This window comes from Patella vulgata, chromosome 1, assembly GCF_932274485.2.
Source record: "Patella vulgata chromosome 1, xgPatVulg1.2, whole genome shotgun sequence".
NCBI classification, from domain to species: Eukaryota; Metazoa; Mollusca; class Gastropoda; family Patellidae; genus Patella; species Patella vulgata.
In genome coordinates, this window is record NC_065879.2 from 25,011,750 (window position 1) to 25,033,330 (window position 21,581).

Below are 21,581 nucleotides of genomic sequence, written 5' to 3' on the forward strand. Positions count from 1 at the left end.
AAAGCAATTTAAACACTATTTACACACTATTTAAAAGCATGATTAAAAAGTTCAGTTTTAAGGTTTTTCTTAAATACTGCATAGTTTGAGCTGGATTTGGTTTGTTGGGAAAGGTTGTTCCACAGCATCGGGGCAGAAAATGAGAAGGCTCTTTGTCCAAATAGAGTAGTGACTTTTGGAATTTCCAAAAGATTTTGATCACTTGATCTTAAAGATCTTGATGGCCTGTGGTACCCTACTTTAAAGACAAGACGGTTATAATTAAAACTATTGGATTTTGTACATTGTTACTTTAAAAAGTACTTTCCTCACCATTAATTTAAGTCCGATCAGATTCAGCAGCATAAGATAGCATTTTCTCCTGAAATGATGATACCAGGTCACTGTATCTGGAATGGATCCTTTAAAATAGAATGATCTCAAAGGTATCTCACAATCTAATATCAGCAACTCAAATGCAATGGTATTTGACTTGTTGAATTCTATCACATGAAGTACTCTTATGATTGTTGGATCTGGTTAATTAATATCTCTTGATTTGGACACCCTTGAGAAGCAAAAATCAGTCTTAATTAAAAATTGCCTGTCGTTTTCTTTCAACTTCAAACAGATTTTTCGTCAAGCTTGATTATAGAAAAAAAACGATTAAAAATAGTTTTCACTTTATCAGATGACATTTGTCTAGTTTTTGCCCAAAATCATTGCAAGAAATTTGATGAATCGGAAAATCTTTCTTGATTGCTTTAACTTTATTTGGTTGGAAATATGAAATTGACTGAAAAGAACATGCTTAATTTTATAGAAAGTTTATCTGAAGACTCATGGTAAGAAATTTCAACGTAAAATAAAACACTAGCCCATAATAACCCTATTTATTTCATTTTATTTCCTATTCAAATCTTGGAATCTCAGTGTTACAGATACATATACATAGTCATGAGTTATTTAAGGATGTTTTAACATGTTTGTGCTACAAATGAGCATGAATGAATTTAAATCTGTATTTGATTGATGCATGGAGACAGCAAAATGTATAGTAAACATACCATATGTTGGGGATGCCTCAATATGTAAATAAGTTTAGGGTGGTCTCATGACCCATCTAATACCACAGAGTCAAGAAAATTCTCATTTTACCAGATGTAACAAACATGATTGCCATTTAAAAGTGCATTTGCTCTAACGAATTGTTACTTTTTTTTATCGTCTCACGCATTGTCTTCAACCTCCAAGCATGAAAATTAGTAATTTTATGTGTTTGAAATTATTTGAAGCTCCCCCACATTGTAAAATCCATCAGTGATAGCCATCTTGAATTATGGCCTTCAAGTCAATCATCAACTCTTTTAAATGGTAAAATTTGTAATTTGTGGCCATTATTTTGATCAGATAGAATGGATAAAGTCTGTTCTTGCAAGTCAGACATATTTTTCTTGTATCAATAGGATCATTTTGAAATATTTGAATCTCTCAATAGTTTACACTCCCTGCTCATAAAATACTTGAGCTGATCTGAAACTAAGATAGCCATCTATTTGAAAACATTTGACTATGTAGGAGCTTGCTTGATAGCATTTTTATGTGCCATTCAAAAGTTCCTGTTAAAAATATATATCAAAACTTAGGTATTATTAATACTATTAAGGCTTTAGAGATCTTCCTAGTGTGGAAAATATATAATTTTTGATTTGCTGTGATTTGACTGCACAATTTGTATACAAATCTGCTAATCCTTTGCAATAAATTCATCTCATTGTATTGTACACTTGACGGAAAGCTAAATCAAACCCCATTCCATTCAACATTTCCAACCTCAAGGGTTTTCTCCAGGTCCTCCGGTTTCCTCCCACTGCTAAAAAGACATCTACGCGTAAGCAAATTATTGTGTTAGTCCCGAAATGACCTAGTTTGTGTCGAGTGGATGTTAAACCCCATTTCTCTCTCTCTCTCCATTCAACATTCAGTCATCTATGCAAGCCATTGGTTGATGATCCCACAATTATAATATATGATGGACGAAAGGTTGCCTGGTTTTGATATATGTCTTCACTCTCCAGGGAACAAAATAACTGTTGACAATTGGTTAGCAGTGCCAAACAGTTTTAATAAATTTTTGCTTATCAAATCAACTTTTGATTAGCAGTTTTGGTCATTTGAGGTGCAGTTACAATCTATCATGAATACTTAATATTAATTAAATGTAACAGTTTTTTTTCTATTTACCTTGATAGCCCATTTACATTATGGTAGCCATGGTTATTAAATTTTGGGGGTTATTGTCATTTTGGAAAATATTTTTTTTTTTCTATTCATATTTTGTGCATAACTTGCAAGTTACTGATCTCGCATGGCATGAATTGCATTGTGGATGATATCTTCAACACCAATCCTTTACGGTGCTAAAGGAATTCCAACTACAGACGACTCATGTTGATGTCACGTGGTCTGAATTTAAATACCTTGCTGTAATTTTGTCCACCTTGGTTACATAGCTGTCATGCGAGTAAAATCACACATAATTAATTAAAAATGCATTTAAAAAAAGCCCTATTCATTCATCCTGTTCTGAACATTCACAATACATGTACATGTAGTAGCATATTTAATTATGTTTTATCCTGTAGAAATTGCTGTGAATACAAGACCGACGTAAGCGCGCAATGTCAAACTTTCAGTTTTGCAAAGCAGTAGCTTGCGACTGATTACGTAATATATGTCAAACTTCGAGCATTGTTTTAATCATTGCAAAAGTTATTCAACATCGAAAATCATGAATATTACGATCAGATTAAGCATTATAGAGAAGAGTGAAGACACGCGGCATAGTACTAAGTAGTCTTGTTTTCCATACATTTATTGTGTCTGGATAAGCACGACCAAAAACAGACTGACTCCTAAAATGAACCTTGTGTTGTGAAATGTAGAATAAAAAGGACAGGTTCACGTTTTCAAGTAACTGTGATAGGATTTTTTATTTCCAATTGAATTTTGAGGCACTAAATGATAAAATAAATGGTATTATATCTGATAAAAAATGATTCGCGACTTTTTAGATTCCCAACTAAAATTTTGCTAGAGTACTACATGTACTTCCAAATTAAAGAAATTAAGATTAAGCAGCCTTAAAAAGAACATGGCCAGATCTCGTTCATTGAGTAAAATATACAACAATTGTTAGTTTTTTACATTTTGATATGTTGATTGTTTTGTGGGATGACGATCTTGTTTCATTGAATATTTTACATAGACTAGATAAAGCCAATGTTGAGATGCAAGTGATTTGTGTCTTTAAATAACGCAAAGTAACTTGAACTGCACAACAAAACATGGACACGACAAATGATATGTACAGGTAAACAACATAGGCAAGACTTACATGTTTCCAGAGAAGATACATGTATACTGCTAAAACTGAAATGGAATTTTTTTTTAAACAAAAACATCTGTGGTCTTTGGTAAGTGTACATCACAAAAAGTTAAAATTTAAATGTAATTAATAAACAGTCAGAGCCCAACCAGGTTAGTTTTTAGCAGACTGGAGGATTCTCTCTTGTCTTAGAACCAATTCTAAATCCGATCCGAAAATTTATTCATTCTCTTTTGATGTAATGTCATATTTTAGGTGGTTTAATCTTCAATGGTGGTATAAACTTCCACATATTCCAAACTTATATACCGGTACAACATCTGTTAATAATATGTCAGGATTTAAATGCTCTCGGATAACCTCATGACTTTTTAAATCTTCTAAACATGGCTATGAGGTTAATTTTCTAACTGTCTGATCTAATCATTCTGTTACACGATATCTACTCTTTTATTCCAGTGTCCTCCGGAATTTTAAAAAGAAAATGGTAGATAAAAAATACTTTCTAGTTTCCCTGATTATTTACACATGCTGCCAGTACAAAAGATTTTATCTAAAATTTAAAGGGACATTTTAGTCTGAAGATTAATTCGTCCATGAATAAGGCTGGGCTTGGACCAGATCTTTGTAAGCATCACTTGTCAATACTCAGAGTGAGAGTTGGGATCTTTATACTCATTCTGCTGGATCCTACTCATGCAGAAGTCAATGCACAGTTCAGCAGACAAATTCGTCAAAATCAAAAAAGGACAGCAAATGAAGTAGAGATTGGCACTAAGTCTTCATAAAAGGATAAGAAATAAGATAACAAATCTTGCAGTTTTGAAGCATAAATTTTGAAATGCTTTTGTTGTTTGAGTTTTCAGTTTAATAGATGCTATCTGAACTTTTTATTGTCTATAGATTTCTATATGTACAGTTAAATTGGTGGGGAAAAACGAACATCGACCAGGCATCCAGGGATAATAATGCATGTTCACTGAGAACAGGGGTTAAACATCCTGTTCCGAACAGTGAAAGGAGTTGTCTAACTTGTTCCTGAATTAGATATAGTTTTTATTATTAATTAGAACATTAAATTAACCATTAGAGTAACTGAGCAGAAATAGACAAAATGCCAAATATGAAGGTGGTTTGAACTTTGAAGGTATCTTTGAAATATCTTCATTCTTGTTTCAAGCAAAAAAATTGCTCAACCATTGATTACAGAACCTTTTCATCTGACTGACTAGTTCTTGGAAATTTTTGAAAAAAACGATTTTCTGCAGTGAAACCACAATATTATTATCAAACGATGGTAGGTTTTTGAGAATGGGTTGTGTATAAACCCCTTTATTTATGAGGAGAAGATAATTTTATCTGAAATCTGTTTTAACAATTTTATGCTTAAATGATGTCAAGATTTATTTCTTTCAATTTCTCAACTTTCTTCTTGAAAAAAGACTGTCATAATTAATTTTAACTAACATCTTATTTGCATTAAATTTAATGTTATTTTCGACAATATTGCAACTTTGCATTTGTAATTCTAACAGGAATGGTTGGCACCATTATAATTTTACTGGAATTTACCATAATCAGATTTTCTTGGTCATTTTTCGTCTTGAGCACGTTTTCTGTTAAAGCAATCACACGTTTCATGTTAGCTATTTTTTATGTCTTTATTTTGAAATGAATTGCTTTAGTGTCGACATCATATCCTCAAATTAGAACTGATATTTTAGTAATATTTTTGTTGACACAGTTAAAGCTGTGAGTACATAAAGTTGATGGTTGTATTAGATGGTTATGGAGTATTTTATCGTGATGTAGAATGAGTTCCTAAGTCTGGTATCTAATACCATATTATGATGGTAATATCTGGCTTAAGGAGTACATGTATCTATTAAGGTTGACACTGTATCAGTTTATTGTATTTCCTAATGAATAACCTACACTGTAGATAAAACCAAGATTTTTTTCCCACTCCATCCTGTCTTTTCACATTGAAAGTCCGCTTCCATATTAACAAATGCTAAGATGACCAGACATTGTATGAATTTGTAGTGATTGCCCATAATGTCCTGAAATTGGATTTATTTACAATGTGAATGAAGTCAATGAAAAGTACTGACACAAAAAGAAATTCATCACATGTACATGTACTATACTGTAAACAAGTTTTCATGTGGACGCATATGGTCGTCCCCCCTGTCTGCCCATATCCACAATTTGGTTATGGACAGTCTACAGGTGACAGTTTTTATCCAATTTTGACGATTTTTAAATATAGGTTTATCTCCCAAAGATCTCGATTCCTTTTGAATTTGGCATGTATTGGACTGTAACTTCTTGGATTATGGCCCCTTATTGTACAAAAAATTGCGTTTTTAGCTTATGGACCCTCTGGAGGTCACAGTTTTTTTCCAATTTTGATGAAACTTAAAATAAATGTTATATCCCAAAGATCATAGTTCCTTTCTATATTTGCGCATATAGATCCAAAATTCTTGGATTATGGTCCCTGATTGTATGAAAAATCCTGTTTTTAGCTTGTGAACCCTCTAGAGGTCACAATTTTTATCGGATTTAAAAAAAACAACATTAAATGTCTACTGTTATAATGTTGGTTGAGTTTGAATTTCGTGAAAATTGGACCGAAACGGCCCCACAAAATGGCCGCTCCATGTACGGAAATATGTAATACCAAGGTCACAATTTTGATCCAATTTTAAAATGAAACTTAAAATATATATTTATATCCCAAAGATCTGGGTTACTTTCGATACGTGCGGGTATCAGACTGTAACGTCTTGGATTATGGCCTGATCGTTAGCTTGTTCTCTGGGCGTATCTTGCATGGCTACCGCTTGTTAATGGAGCAATCAATCCGTGTTAAGTTTTAGTAAATAAAATACCGGTAACCTTGTCTATATACTTGTACAGGCCCAAGTTATAATGATCATCTTGTGTCACTCATACTATTGAAGAATAAAATTAGTTAAAATGTGCATAGCAGTGATGGGATTTTGCCCGTATATTCCGGACTTGTCCGAATCTTTTTTCCAAACGCCCAAAATTGTCCGACCAGGAATATGCCCAATCGGACATCAAGACATGGTGAATAATATTCAAAATTCCGAAATTAATATAGTTTACTGAGTGTATAACTACCACTCAACCAGATTATCGTCGATAATACGCTGGATTGATTAGGTAATTAAGTGATCAACGTATTTATCGTGTTATACGGTCTATAAATCTACCTTGATTAACTACTTAATCTGCCTTGATTGACTGACTTAATCCTTTGTCGGACAATTCATCAATCTAATCTTAAACAGAAGCCATTGTTTCCCCTTTGTCGGACTATTCATCAATCCATTATAATTTTAATCTTCGTGTTAACCTCGTGGTTTCGGACATTTTAATCGCATTGATGTGAGCCAACAATATGTATAAACTAGTCATAGAAGTCACATATTGTAAGAGTATATAACGCCCAGATCAATAGACAGTCATTATAATTTGTCTGCGATATCACTTCGGTGGAAGCGAGCGTTAAATAAAGCTATTAGACATTTCTAGCACGCAGTTATAGCACTCGGGAAACCTCGGCAGATTCCGTTACTCTACATCTAGCTTCAGCTGCATGACGGTAAGTGATAAGTACCTACGAACTTGTCGGTTTTAGAAAGAAGTTATCAAAATTGCGTCGTTCGAAGCATGTTTAGAATTTCAGAGCAAAGTTGTCCTTGTTTGAAGAAAATCTGATTTGGTACATATCACTTACCGTCATACAGCCGAGGCTAGATGTAGAGTAACGGAATCTGCCGAGGTTTGCCGAGTGCTATACCGGTATTAGAAATCTCGCGAGACGCGTGAAATTATGAAATGAATACGTGACTAAATTCACGCTTCTAATGTCCAAGAAAAGATTCTATTTTGATGGCATATTCTCAGATTTACGATCATAATTTGAATGGGGTTTATGTTTTTAAATAAAGAAATAAGTAATCTAGGCAATGTTGACGAATATGTCGATTGAAATAGTGTAAGTACTTAATTGTTTTAGACGATAGCGCGTGCTAGAGTAGAATGCGATTATTTAGCGGATGGTGTCATTCCTCGGGATATCATATTCTTACCCTCTGTACATAAGTCGTAACGGGGTATAAGACGAATGCCAGACTTCTGCTGAAAAATGTAGCGACTTATGACCCGAAAATACGGTAATTTTGGAGGAATTTGAAACAGTACAGATCGGCAGCAGTCGGCACGCTTTCATTCTATCGTATTACGAATTTTATAGGAATATTACTGACATAAATTTGAATACCGTACGGGAATTAAATATGAAAAATAACGAGGTGCACCTATTTTTATATTACGGACGAATTTGAATATTTTGTTTACACATGATTTTTGTGTGTGGTCTAAAAACTGCCATCTTAAATAACGATAAGAGTTATGTCCCTTTATTTTCGGTAAAAATGTCCGACAAGAAAAAGTTTGAAATCCCATCACTGGTGCATAGACCAGTTAAGCTACATAAACATGTTATCTAGCAATCGTTTCCAAACAGCTCAATATTTTGATTTGAAAATTTCAGTCAAAAGCAATTTTGAATCGGCAAAATAGTCACAATTTGGCATTTTTTTTTATAAAAAAACGTAATTAAAAAAGGTTCCTACACAAAGTATGTAGTTCTTCATCTCATCCAACTTCCCAACCCGCCTCCAAAAAAAGATGTGCTTGAGTAGAAGACAAAAAAATTAAAATAGAAACTTTTAATTGAGTCCTCATTGAAAAAAATTAAAATAGAAACTTTTAATTGAGTCCTCATTGAACTTCATATTTCTTTTATTAATAGAAGACTCTTCGAATGAATAAAAAGTTTTACAATACATCCAAAGAATTCATTTTTTCCCTACTTGTGACTTGCCAGATTTCAAATTTCAGTGAAGTCTACTCAAAATCTTGTAAAGATAGACAAACGCCGCCAAAAATTTGATGAAAAACAATTTCGAGATTGCATAATGGATTGGACAGATTGCCCCGCATGTTGAGGAATTTCTGAAATGCAACAAAAGATTCATTTGTATTTTTTAAACTGCAATTTTACCCCCTGAATTGCAGTTGAACCATGACTAATATCACAAAGAGTAGATATCTGACATGAACAGAATCTGATTTATTTTGGTATCTGTTGACAGTCGTAAAAAAGTCTTTCTTTTGACTAAAATGAGAATACTTTTCGCTACAATATCTTTGCTCATTTAAAAATGGAATAATTTTTTTCTGACAGACATTTAATCTTCAGTTCACACAAAGATTTTTATGTTCTTCCAATTTCATTTTTGTGTGTCTGTCAGTAAATGTAAGTTGGTATTAATTAGGATTGACATTCATTTGAAAATCTGGAAATTTTAAAGGTCATGGATAAATTCGTGGCGAGTTCATTGATTGTTGGAATCCTTATTTGTCAAATTCATATAATGGTTTCTGTATAATTTTTCAGCAATAACTCAAACTGCTGAAAAAAAAAAAAAATTGGTAATTTGAAATGTTCAGTTTAAGTGGAAAAGTAAAAGCCCTTTACAGTGATGGTGAAAAGAAGATTCCGTTTGTATTTGAATTTTAACTGAGGATTGCTGTGGAGAAGAAATTATCAACAGTTTAGTCCATTCAGCCACCTATGCAAGCGACATTGATAGAGAGGACTGATGTATCTGATTTGAAAAAAAAAATAAAATAAAAAAAACCCCTAAAATGGGATATGATGTTAGACAGACTATGCCGATTACAGAGTCTGATGATCTGTTATGTTAACTAGATGATCACCAAATCTCATTGTCAGTGATCCTGGACAGAGGGCTTTGGATGGGACGAAAAACCAAAGTCATGTATACACATTGGTGTGTTGGCTTATGGAATTCAATAAAGAGTGGACGAAAACACTGTCCGAGCAAAACTGCTCTCATTGCATACTGCATGGCATATATGTCCTCTTCATTAGCCCGGTTGGTGCAGAAAAGTAGAATGTTAAACCCCATTTGATTTTATTTTCAAAGGTCCTGAACAAAAACTGTTAAATAGCGGGTTATATAAAAAAAATTACTGAATACATTGTAGCTCATTAGGTTCAAAACTTGTTGAAAAGGTAAATAAAAATTAGTGTCAGAAAGTACAAGTAATGTTGATTTTAACTTTTGTTGGTATCAAACATTTTATATGTTGACACCATCTTGTTTTCCTTAGACATGTTAGGAATTGTTTTTTAAATGGCCCATTTAACACTAAAATTTGGTTGTAGTAATCTTCTAAGTTGGGCTGTAATATATTTTGTTACAGTGTATATTATTGTGACATTGTGATGTTGAGGTACACAACTGTTTTTCACCAAATGAGAAAAACATTTGGCTATTGTGATCATGAGGTATAACATTGAAGATGTATTAAGCATTCCCAGAGAAATATATATCAACTTGATATAGAAACTGAATAAAAATCATATGAATGTGATGTAAGATAAGTGTAGGGTAATCTACACCACCTTATTATCAGCTAATATCTCAAACCAATATTATACCTAATACATCTTCAGTCGAAGACTATGTGAAGCTTGGTAACCTCTTTGGTATCAGAAATCAGCCGACATTTGTTTTTCTTTTGTTTTGTTTTTTAATATTCTGGCCAGTTATAATTATGCATGTATATTACATACATGTATACCCTACTTGAAACCGTCAATTTCCACAAAAGTTGTTGGTTAATTCAGACGACCCAGATGATTAGCCAGCTTGGGAAATAAACTTTCTTTGAGAACCATTGGGAGAATCTTTAGCCTTTCTCTTGTTCTCTGCATGTTAATCATGAATCAAGGAGAGAGGTTAAATAGGCCATGCCAGTTCTCCAATCCCATTCATTTATGAACAAAATATAGTGTTTTTAAAAAAAAAAAGGTCGTTGAGACCTGGACCATAAAATTCCAGTGTTAGGGTTTGACCATCAAATTACACTTATTTGATTGCATTCAGATTAATATTTTAATATTAATACCAAAGCAAATTTTTGCAATTAGTGAGTGATATCACACATAATTAATGACTGTTTTAAATAATATCAGCAATATCTCATTTGAACCAAAACAACCTCCAACATCATACTCTTCACTAATCTACATTCAACATTGCTGTATTAATTCATAAGTTTTTGTTTAAACTTGCACACCTTGCACCAGGTGGATTTCCTACTTTCCATTTTTATGAACACTGTGACTTATTTATGGCCCTATAATTTGTTACATGGATGTTAAAGCTGTTGTTAACCAAGGCTTGTTTTGGCGTTACAAAGAGAATGGAATATGAGACTTGCAAATGATGTTTAATATGAATTAAAAATAACGCAAATTACTTGAAGTCCATATCTGATCATGATCTGCTTTAATATATTCCAAGTGAATGCAGACTATTAAGCTCCCATTACACCAGACTAGTTCTAAAATGTTCTGGAAATATAGTAGGACATTAAACCCCATTTCATTTCATTTTACATTCTGGATAAGGTTGCCAAACAGTCTCAAACTGTGCAACTGATGTGTACATAGTAGCAACTGTTTACGATCTGTTTAAGAACTTTATGTATGGGAAGGGTGCTCTAGAACTTTGAGCTTGTTCAAAATTTTCTCTGTCCTGTAATTAGACGGAGTGACAACGTATTTAAAACGAGATGGACAAACTAAGAACGAAATTGCCGTACTTCGATCCTATGCTTGAAGCGTTGAACAGGAATGAGAAATGGCAAGAACGTGCTGGGTTTTTATAGCCTTTCGAGCCAGGATGGAATTGCACGCGGAATCGTAGCAATAAGAAGAGATGAGGAAGAGTTGAACTACATGTACGTATGAACGGAGTGGTCAGGTTACAAACTAAACTAGTTAAAACCAGTTGCGTACGTATTGAGGACGAGGTAGAGCTAGTTACAAATCGGTTTAAACTGACGAAAGACAGGCTTTTGATTAGTGCTCCTACAGTTTGGACTTTTTGTTATTCGAATAGCCGTAGCTATTAACCGGTTAGTAACCGTTAACCGTATGGTATCAATTTTAAACATAAAACAGAGCTTGTCAGGAGGTGCGAGTCATTACTCATGCGCACGCTATACTCGCCTAAAAGGCATTACACGCGCAAAAATTTCAGGAATTTTTTCAGACATGTACAATTCTTTAATGAAAATTTAAACTATCTTAGGCCGTAGTTATTTATTTACCTGGTTAACTTGGTTCATTTGAAACATTTTTTAATTAAATATAATGATAATATAAAAAACAATACTCTGTTTCCCTTCGTACGTGACAGATGGCGATAATATTACGATTACACAATGTTACTAAGAATAGAATAAAGTAAATTGGAAGGCGTCTATTGATTGGACAATAAAGAAATAATTCCTCGCTTGCAAGTAGAATTTTTATGATTGGTTAATTAAACTAAAAACCAAAGTAGAATTCTTGCGAGAAATTACGAGATATGAAACGTGTTGAATGTCGTAACGAATCTAGTATAATGTCATTTTCTAGCCTTTATGATTATATTTTGAATGGTGGTTACGTTTTGAAGTAAATAATAAACAAGGTAGAATATAGTTAGAAATGCCGAGAAGTATTTAGATTGGATTAACAATAGCTAAAGTCAGAACAAGGTCCGTTGACTTTGCCGTATGACTACGAGTACCCCGAGTGCTATTAATAGTATTATTTTTTAGTAGTCGACTTCGTAGGACGACTGTTACATTCTAAGATTTTCAAACATCAAATACAAAATGACAACGGGCAAGGTTTGTTATAAAGAGGAATATAATCAGACACAACTTTGTGTAATGGGGGATATCTCCGAATAACCGTACCATTGAATTCGAACCGTTTAACCGTCCAGTTCTAACCGTTTACGGCTATCCGACTAGTCGTAGGAGCACTACTTTTGATTGCTTGGAAATGGCAATTTAACCTGATCTGTGAACGGGGTACAGACGAGATGGACGTATTGAGGACTGTCTGTTTATGAATGAACTAGGATCGTAGTATAGACATTATTTAGACATTCTACCCCGACCACAACCTGTTTCTATGATGGGGGTGTGGGTGGGGTGGGAAGGGCGTAGGGCTTATTTGAGAACTTGTTTGGTGTTCTTCTATTTTCTTCTATTTTATCCCACATTAGTTAACAATATTTTGTAAGTGAATTTATTCATTAATTATCTGTTTTCTTAAATTATTTTCTTCAAAGTTAAAATAAAGTGCATCTTTCTCTTGTCACATATCAGAAAGAACTTGCAGTGAACCATTTGGGTTATGGATTGAGATAATCAGGGGAGATAATTGTGCTTAACAAACTGCTGATTAAACAAATAAATGGTTTTAGACAAGTTAAAGTAGTGTCTTATCTTGAATTATTGTTGTTTGAGTACATCTTAATTGTGTACAGAGTGTCAGTTTTGTGGACTTTTTCTGGCATTTATTGAGGTTTAATATTACATCAAGAACAAATTGCTTACTGATAAAATCACCACAGTACTACATGTAAGTTCTGTCATGGACCTTATAATATTATAAGGTCCATGGTTCTGTTCAGAACTGATTATCAGAAAGGAGTAATTAGCATAAATGCAGTATAATTTATATGCAAGTCGATGATCGAAACATACATGTATCTTGACAACATTTGCCTATTAGTACTGATTCATTGCAAGAGCCGAGCTACAAGCCAAGGAGGGAGGAATAATTGAGAGAATTCACGAGCCCTTTTATATTCACCTGTATCTAAGTTAGTTAATTGAATCAATGATTGGTAAACACATACAGATGTACCAGTAGATAAATACGTTAACTCTAAACACACTTCTTAATAGTTGACCTTGAGTAGATTTTAAATTCCAAAAAGTTGTAATTTGTAACAAGGGTTGGGCTATGTAAGTGAAGACATCGTATTTTTGTGGGTGGCGTGTTATTAACGTATGGTAATATCACATTAATTACAGGGGAGGATGTTTGTCAGATTGATCAGCTACCTTGTCGATTAGAGTCAATCAGTGCAAGTTCTATTTTTATAGAAAATACAGTTTTAATAAAGGGAATTGTCTATTTTTACCATCTTACAAAAGAATTTGTTTTATTGTCTCAGAATTACTAACTTTTAACAGAGGTTGTATAGTTCATTCTTGGAAACACCTGCATTTTTACAAAATTTTGATTTGACTCTATAAAGGCCTACAATTTTTATATCAATTGGACATATTGATAGATTGTAAGTAAACTAATGTACTGTATGGTGCCAAACTCATAGTGCTGCATCTTCCATTCCTTGAACTGATGTTGCTACATATTTCATTCCCAGGAATCTAAACATATGATACTGCATGAGAAGGCACCCTCCATTCCAAGGAAGCTAAACTGATGATGTCAGATCCATAATTCCAAGGAAGGTTCTTTTCTGATGCATCCAATATTCTTAGATAGTTAAAAGCATGATCCGTTACCTGAACGCTGGTAATTATGATGAAAGTTACTACAGTAGGTCAACATTTATAGAAAACTCCAAATAAACCATCCAAAAACTATCCTTGTTTAAAGAATGCATTATTAACATCATTATGCTACCAGATCTTTCAATATGGTGCCACCAAACTTAAAATTGGTGAGATTTTTTAGTAAATTGTCAAATTGGTTCATTTTGTTGTTTCGTGACCATAATCTTTGATTGTTAGTATGGTGTGTGAAAGGAGAAGTATAGAAAGTGTTTATCACTGTTATTTGTTGTTAGAATGTAGAAATCATTTGGTTTGCGAAGGCAGTCGCCATTATTAAGAAAGTTGAGACTGCTGTTGATAAAAATTACTTAAAATATAAAAAGAAATCCTATGTATCATATTTATTAGGACTTGCGAAGGCAGTCGCCATTATTAAGAAAGTTGAGACTGCTGTTGATAAAAATTACTTAAAATATAAAAAGAAATCCTATCTATCATATTTATTAGTTATTTTATTTGACATAGGCAGACATTCTTCATGCTGTTCTGTTAGATTTCACTACATGTACATGTATATACTAAACAAAATACCAGTGTTTTAAAATTGGTTAATTTTTCTGATCAATTCAACCACTATGTTGTAGTTTCTGTCATTTGATATAAGCTTATTTTATTTTTAATGTCAATTCCTTGGTTTTGTGTCAATTATTTGGAAAGCTAGTAGATATGCATTTTACTGTGAAAGTTAATATATGATCATAATGTCTATATAATATATATTATATATAATATATATTTAGCATATAAAAAGTGCCAAAGGATTTGAAGCAGGTTATCTTTTAAAGGGAAAGTCTGCTTTTGTGAACTTTGTCAATAAGAACTTCACAACTTAGTCCCCTTCCGATAATGTGTTGGTATTTTTGTTTTTGCCAGCTATTGGAAATAATCCAAGAAATTACATGTAATGTAGTTAAACAGGCATTGAAAGTCCTAATTTTGATTGAATTAACAATAAATATGCTCAAAGAATATTAGATTATGTTAACAGATATTGAGGTCAGAAAGTTATCTTTGACAAGGTAAAATTTCCATATTTCAATGTTTCTAATTGTAATAAAGAAATCCCGGACCACCCACATGAACAATTTTTCTATCAGCAAATCATCAAAGTTAGATTCATATATAAAGACATATAGAAATGATAATCTGCAGTGATTTATGATGAGAATATGCTGAATAGATTTACCATGAGATGGGATGTGTTATATTATCATACGTATTACCATCTGACCTGCTGATGAGAAAAACAGCCAATCAGCTAGTATATATATGTAGCAGGTCTTTACGCTATTCTACACACCACTAACATAAACGTGCCAGTAGAATCAGAACTAATTATAATGTAATTTTCAATTGATTTACAATATCTTATTATGGTTGTTACATGATATTTATAGTGGGTATAACATGCAATATTGTAATAATCACGTAGCATATCTTTATTACTTATTATAATCACCAGATAATATCTGTATACATAAAAATTATAGCCAAATCCAATATTTATGATATCTGAGAAAATGAACAATAAAAATGAAGTAGACTACAATTATCTTTACATTTGGATTTTGCATAAACAACTGCTGTCCAAAGATAATAACTTAATTCACTGTAGGATTTTAAATTGTTTGTACTATAATGTGTAAGCATACCTTGTTCTATTTGTTAACATTTGGGGTGGGAATTGTAACATCTGACATTGATGCAAGTGTCATGGTTTTGATTCCATGCTTGTAATGTACATATTGTACATATAGGTTACTAGGATATTTGTTGCTTGCCTAAACTTTTGGGGTTTTGTCCAGTTTTCATTTCCTGCAAAGGACCACCTCATGGAAGCGAATTATTGAACAAACAGTATGCCATATGTTAGTCCAGAAATGACCAAGTTTATGTTGAGGATGTTGCAGCTTTCTAAAATGTTATACAGTTTGACTGTTTTGGTAAAAAAAATGAGTCCCAAATCTATGATTCTCTAAAACAACTTTGGATGCAGAATAATTGTTGTGGGAGTTGATTCTGGTCAAAGAACATTAAAACCTTTTATGACAAAGAGTCTGTAGAGAGGATCCGTACATTCAGGTTATTGGCAATTCATGGAAATAGATTGTAAATTTAAAATCAGAAAAATCTGTAGTTCCAATACAAATCTGTAACATTACCGACAATCTGTGTGTTTACACATTGGAGTCAATTGTGTAGTCTATTTTTAGTTTTGTAATTTAGAAGCAATTTACAGCTTAAAACAAATCCAGGATTTTGTGCTGGTGAAGGGAAGTAAATCAACATGCAGTTGAAGTTGATCTAAACTACTTTATAATCTGTTCACAATCATTTCACCAACAATCAACAGCGGGGAAACCAACTAGGAATCTTAATAGAAAGAAAGTATCAGATGAGTCAAGTAGCGAATGTGTGATTGTTTAAAACTAAATTGGTCCACAAACTTCTTTAAGAAGAGTAAAAACTTATCAACATTAAAAAAAACCATATCTTTGTGTTTCCACTGGAAGTTAGTGAAATTGGCTTCATAATATATAAAAGGATGAAGACCTATTTTAAAGGACAATATTGGTGCCAGTCATTATCACATATGTGATAGAGCTGGTTAAATCGGAAGTGACGAACACCAAAGGAAAACACGAGTCATCTCTCTATATAGCTGACTGATGTGACGAGTGATAACAGATACACGACCAAATTTCTGCTCACTAATAATTCCTTCGATTGAACACATGACTTGTGTAGATAGCAGACCTTATGGTCTGCAGTTTGTGCTTTGAATCATTTTTTTGCCACCCATCTTTTTCTGGTAATAAATGAAACTACAAATGTGAAAAAGACAACTTTACCTTTCCACTTACTTTGACCATGTAGGTATGTATTGTTAAAGAACCACTTTCACACCAAACTGGCAGAGAAACCATTAAATTAGTTGAAAGGTTTGTCTTTCCAGGCAAAATAAACACTTTGAAGCTGCTGCTTAAAGATGAAGCTTTTGTGGATTTGTTAATGAGTTGGAAATAGAGTAAATAGTTGTTAAAATAAGCTTTTACTACCTGTGAAAGGTGAATAAATAATTCATTTAGTTTTCTTAACCAGATGATAATTTCCAACGCAGAGGGTTTCCACCACGTTAACATCTTTTATCGTCTTCCTCGTGCGATAAATTTTTGCTTCCTAAATTATCGATATTGATTCCTTAAAATTCTAGGAATTGTTTTTAAGTCCTTTAACGATCCTACGATTGTGTCTTCCCATTTTTTATGCTCCGTCATTCGAATATAATCAATGATTTTATGCCGCGTTAGCATGCACAGTAAAAGTGTTTTTCAATTCTCTGTCATTCTTAATGTACCTTTTAAGTTATTAAAAAACAATTTACATGATAAAGTAGCCTATTGTTTAGGTAATAACAGTTCTGTGTTTATATCTTGATCAGTGTGTTAACCATTTCAACATAAATATAGTGGAAATCTCTCTTCAGTTGTAAGATCTGTTAAATGTTTTCAGGTCAATGTGGTAGCTTCAATCAACCAGGGCATGAACTATTGATCTTGAAATTAAAGTGGGATACCTTGTAACAGTTTCACTCACAGAAAAGTGACTAATCATATTTACCCCTTTCTACTAGTACTATAAAAAAAAAAACCAACCATTGCAACTACTGTACATAGACCTTATTAGGTGTCTTGGAGTAGTTGAATGCTTTATTAAAATTTTACCTGGGCAGTTACCAGTTCTGATAGGGGCATAACTCTGGGTTGTTTACTATCCAGACCACGGTTCTGGATGTTTTCTCAATCTTTTCTTGTTATTAAATGGCCAAAAATTGATTGTGGAATCTTAGCAGATCTGTCATTTTGGGAACCCATTGACACAACTTGGGAGAGTGACTTAGAGCGAGTCAGTGATGAAGAAGTCTGTTCGATAGTGATTCAAGCGACAATGTAGATAGCGATATTATTAGTGTAGGAAACAAACCTTTCCCAAAGTTTTATACAGCAAATTTTCAAGATTCTGAACAGTGATATAATTTATTGTCTGAGACAGAATGAAGATGTAACTTTTAAGATTTTTTTAAGATAATCATGATGAAGTTAGCCCTACAGTTGCAGTTAATTGTTTTGAATAGAAATATACTTTGAATGAAAGTCCAGATGTAAAATTTGCTTATGAGAATTGTGTTAAAAATCATCACAGTATTGGGGATGTGATCACTTTTAATGAGACTATATGTATTTGAACCTACGTGATATTGTTTCCCAGTCTAAGCAAAGTAAGGATATTCATGAAGATTGGATTGATATTTCTGTGCCTCAGACTTAGATCAGAAGAAAGGTTGTTTGGCTGCATATATATATTTGTCAAACATTGGTTTTTGTAGACTCCTGGTTTCAACCGGGCTATGACAAGTCCAAGTATCTGCAAATTTTATACTGCATTCATTTTGCTGATAATACCCCAGACACTGTTGACAAATTTGATAAACAATGGAAAGTTTGTAAACCCCTGAATTATGTTGTCAGACGTTTTCAAGATGTGTATCACCCTAAATGTGAAATTGCTGTTGATGAGACCATGCATGCTGAAATTTATGTAAGTGTCATAAGGGAAGACAACAGTATATCAAGATGTACATGTACCTATAAAATGGGAATCAAAGTATTTACTCTGGCTGGATCTAGTACAGGTTTATGTTTTGAATATTATTCATTATGCTGCTAAAAAGGACGGAACTTCAATCTCAAATAGTGCACATTGTTTGTCAACCTTTTCTTTAAAGATGGGTTCCCAGAAAAGTATTTATCGGGTGGTTGTTTCCAATAAAAGTATGGCAATTTTGGTATATATGGAAAGTAGAGATATCCAATCTTACTAGAAAAATACTGGATTCCCCGAAAAACACTCATGGAGCGTATTATATGACAAAAATGTAAGGGTTCCCCTAATCAACAGCCCAGCGATTATGAACTTCTGCACGCATGATGTCAAAGGTCACAAGCGAACTTTGAGCGCTTGATGTACAAGTTGATAAACTTTATGAAGAGTTAGACGTACAATACTTTCTGAGATAAAAATGACGGAAAAAGACGCGGGTAGTGGATAATCAGAGAATTTAATTAGGATTGGATATTTGTAATAAATAGTAAGCGATTAAAGACAACATCGTCTTATGTATGCAACGAATTCTCCTCTGACTCCCAAGACGTGACGTAAACATGACCTGGTTTGATCGAATTTTAATAGCAGGGCATTCCTTCGCAATTACAATGTTTGAGAAGGATTTGAAGCATAATTATGACAAATTAATTAGTTTGAATATGTTTTTGGTTTATATATACCATTAAATCACCCAGTTTGTACGCGGGAACCCATCTTTATGGGTAATTATTAAACAGGTTACAAGAGGTCTAACTGAAGTTTAATTGAGAACCTGTAAAAGTAAATGTATAAATACAGTTCTGAAGGTTTTATGAATTGAAAAATAGTATAATATTTCATGTAATTATTAATTTTTTAATTTTATGTTTTTCAGGAATCAACAACAGAACCAGCTGAAGATGATACAGTAATAATTTATAATCGTGTACCAAAAACTGGCAGTACTTCCTTCGCAGGCATGGCCTATGATCTCTGCACACAAAATAAATTCCATGTTCTTCATTTAAATACAAGTAAAAATTCTCGGACACTGTCTCTGTCTGATCAGGTTAGTACATTACCATTGTCTTTTATTTTCTCATAGAATAAAGCATACCCCGCTTTGTGTTCAACTGCATAATATGCCCATTAATTAATATATAGCTGATAGAAGCAGTAGTTTGTGTGATTAATCTTCAAAAACTTGATGCAGTTGCTTGAATGTGGGTCTATGACCAAGAAAATTACCATAAAAACACACATACAGTATAAACACACCAAGATATATCCCCATAATTCCGGATTCTTTTTTCCTCCCCTGTACAATATGCAGATAGATTTTACTTTTCTTCATCAATAGATAAAATTAAAGAATCCCCGCAAAACAGAACCAGCAACAGACTTGTAGATTTAAAAGATTTTTTGCGGGGATTCTTTAATTTTATCTATTCTACTACTCCGCCCCGCCGGTATCATTTTTTGATCCAGATCCTACGCAGATGTACCAGCCTGTCCAGCTTTTCTACTTATTCAAGGGAGTGTTGCCGTACCCCTTCTCGTTTTCCAGTGTTCTTCATCAAGTACAGCACCTGAAACATATACTTTATAGACCAGGGATCTTAATCGTCCACATGTCGAATGCAGTCTGATTCAGTTCACGATGCAGGTGAATGCCCAGGGCAAAAAAAATGTGTTTGGTGTATGGGTTCTACTCTATCTAACACATATGGGTTATGAAATTTGCTTTGAAAACAGTGGATTCCCACCCATACATGTATACCGTAATTACAGTGATTTAAACATTTTCAAACACCTCTGTAAAAATAGGCTTGAGTAGACAATTCAATAAATGTTGGGATGTTGAAGGTCTACATTATTTTATGGGGTGGCAAATGTATGATGTAATTGTATGGGGGTATCTTGTGTTTGTAATTACAGTAAGGTCATAGGGTGACATGTTGGCAGTAAAGAGGCGATGTATTTATAAATGTTTAAACCTGCAAGTAAATTAACTGGTATACAAGAGAGAAAAGATATGTGGCTAATGTCTAAACAATTCACTAAAATGTCAGTAGTTCATCTCAGGTCATTTCTCTTCAGACTGCCCAATTATATTATCTGTAGCCGACTATTACCAGGTGTATGCACATGTTGTCTATACCAGCCAGGCCATTGGCTGTTAACCATTCTGGCTCCATCATTGGGACTTATATTTTATTTACACAGGACGTAAACCAAACTGGATATAAACATGATCCCTGCACAATCCTCCTTTCAAAATATTCTAAGAAATGATATGCTCCAGATAGGCTGTGAATTATAAGCAAATAATTAGCTGCTCTCCTTTATGGTCAACTCTTACTGAACACAGACTTTATTTTACTATTTGCAATGGACCCTATTAATTTGATGAATAATTTCTAAAGTTAGAATAAAATTATAGAAGATTAAAAACATAAAATGATATACATTTAAAAGGGATAGAAATTTTGATGTCTTTAAAGAGCACATAAAATGGTCATATCAAAATCGTAAGGTACTTGAAGCCAGTATTTATTATAAACACCTTGGCCAATTGCACACCAATCTGATTAAAAATTTTCAATATATTGCCATTTATGTGATAGAACCTCTAAAAGTACTTTTCAATTTTTCGATTACAGTTTTAATCCAGTTGATAGGAACGTGACGTCACAGGGACTACACATCTTGTCACTGTATTCATCTTGCCACTGTTTCGTTACAAAAAGAGTGCATTGCATGAGATAAATACATAAAAGACATGTATGATGGTTCTATAGCAATCATTTGTCAATAACAATTTCATGCACATCTTGTTTTAATTGAAAGCTTGTTATTGTAAGCTTAAACTCCCAATATAAAATATTCTGACCAACTTGATACAGGATTATGATTACTGTGACTGTCTTGTTTATGGCATTTATAAAATAAATTCTAAAGTTGAAACACTCATTTAAGCTATTCTATATATATACGAAAATTA

At 33.1% G+C, this 21,581-nt stretch overlaps 1 protein-coding gene across 1 annotated transcript in view; it reads left to right on the forward strand.

Annotated features, from left to right (window-relative positions):
* The window catches only part of LOC126808831 (heparan sulfate 2-O-sulfotransferase 1), a 142,353-nt gene that overhangs the window by 50,642 nt on the left and 70,130 nt on the right, over window positions 1-21,581 (forward strand). The window contains exon 3 of the mRNA XM_050533821.1: window positions 19,473-19,646. Coding sequence (XP_050389778.1) covers window positions 19,473-19,646 — 174 coding nt within the window. The remainder of the gene's footprint in view (window positions 1-19,472; window positions 19,647-21,581) is intronic.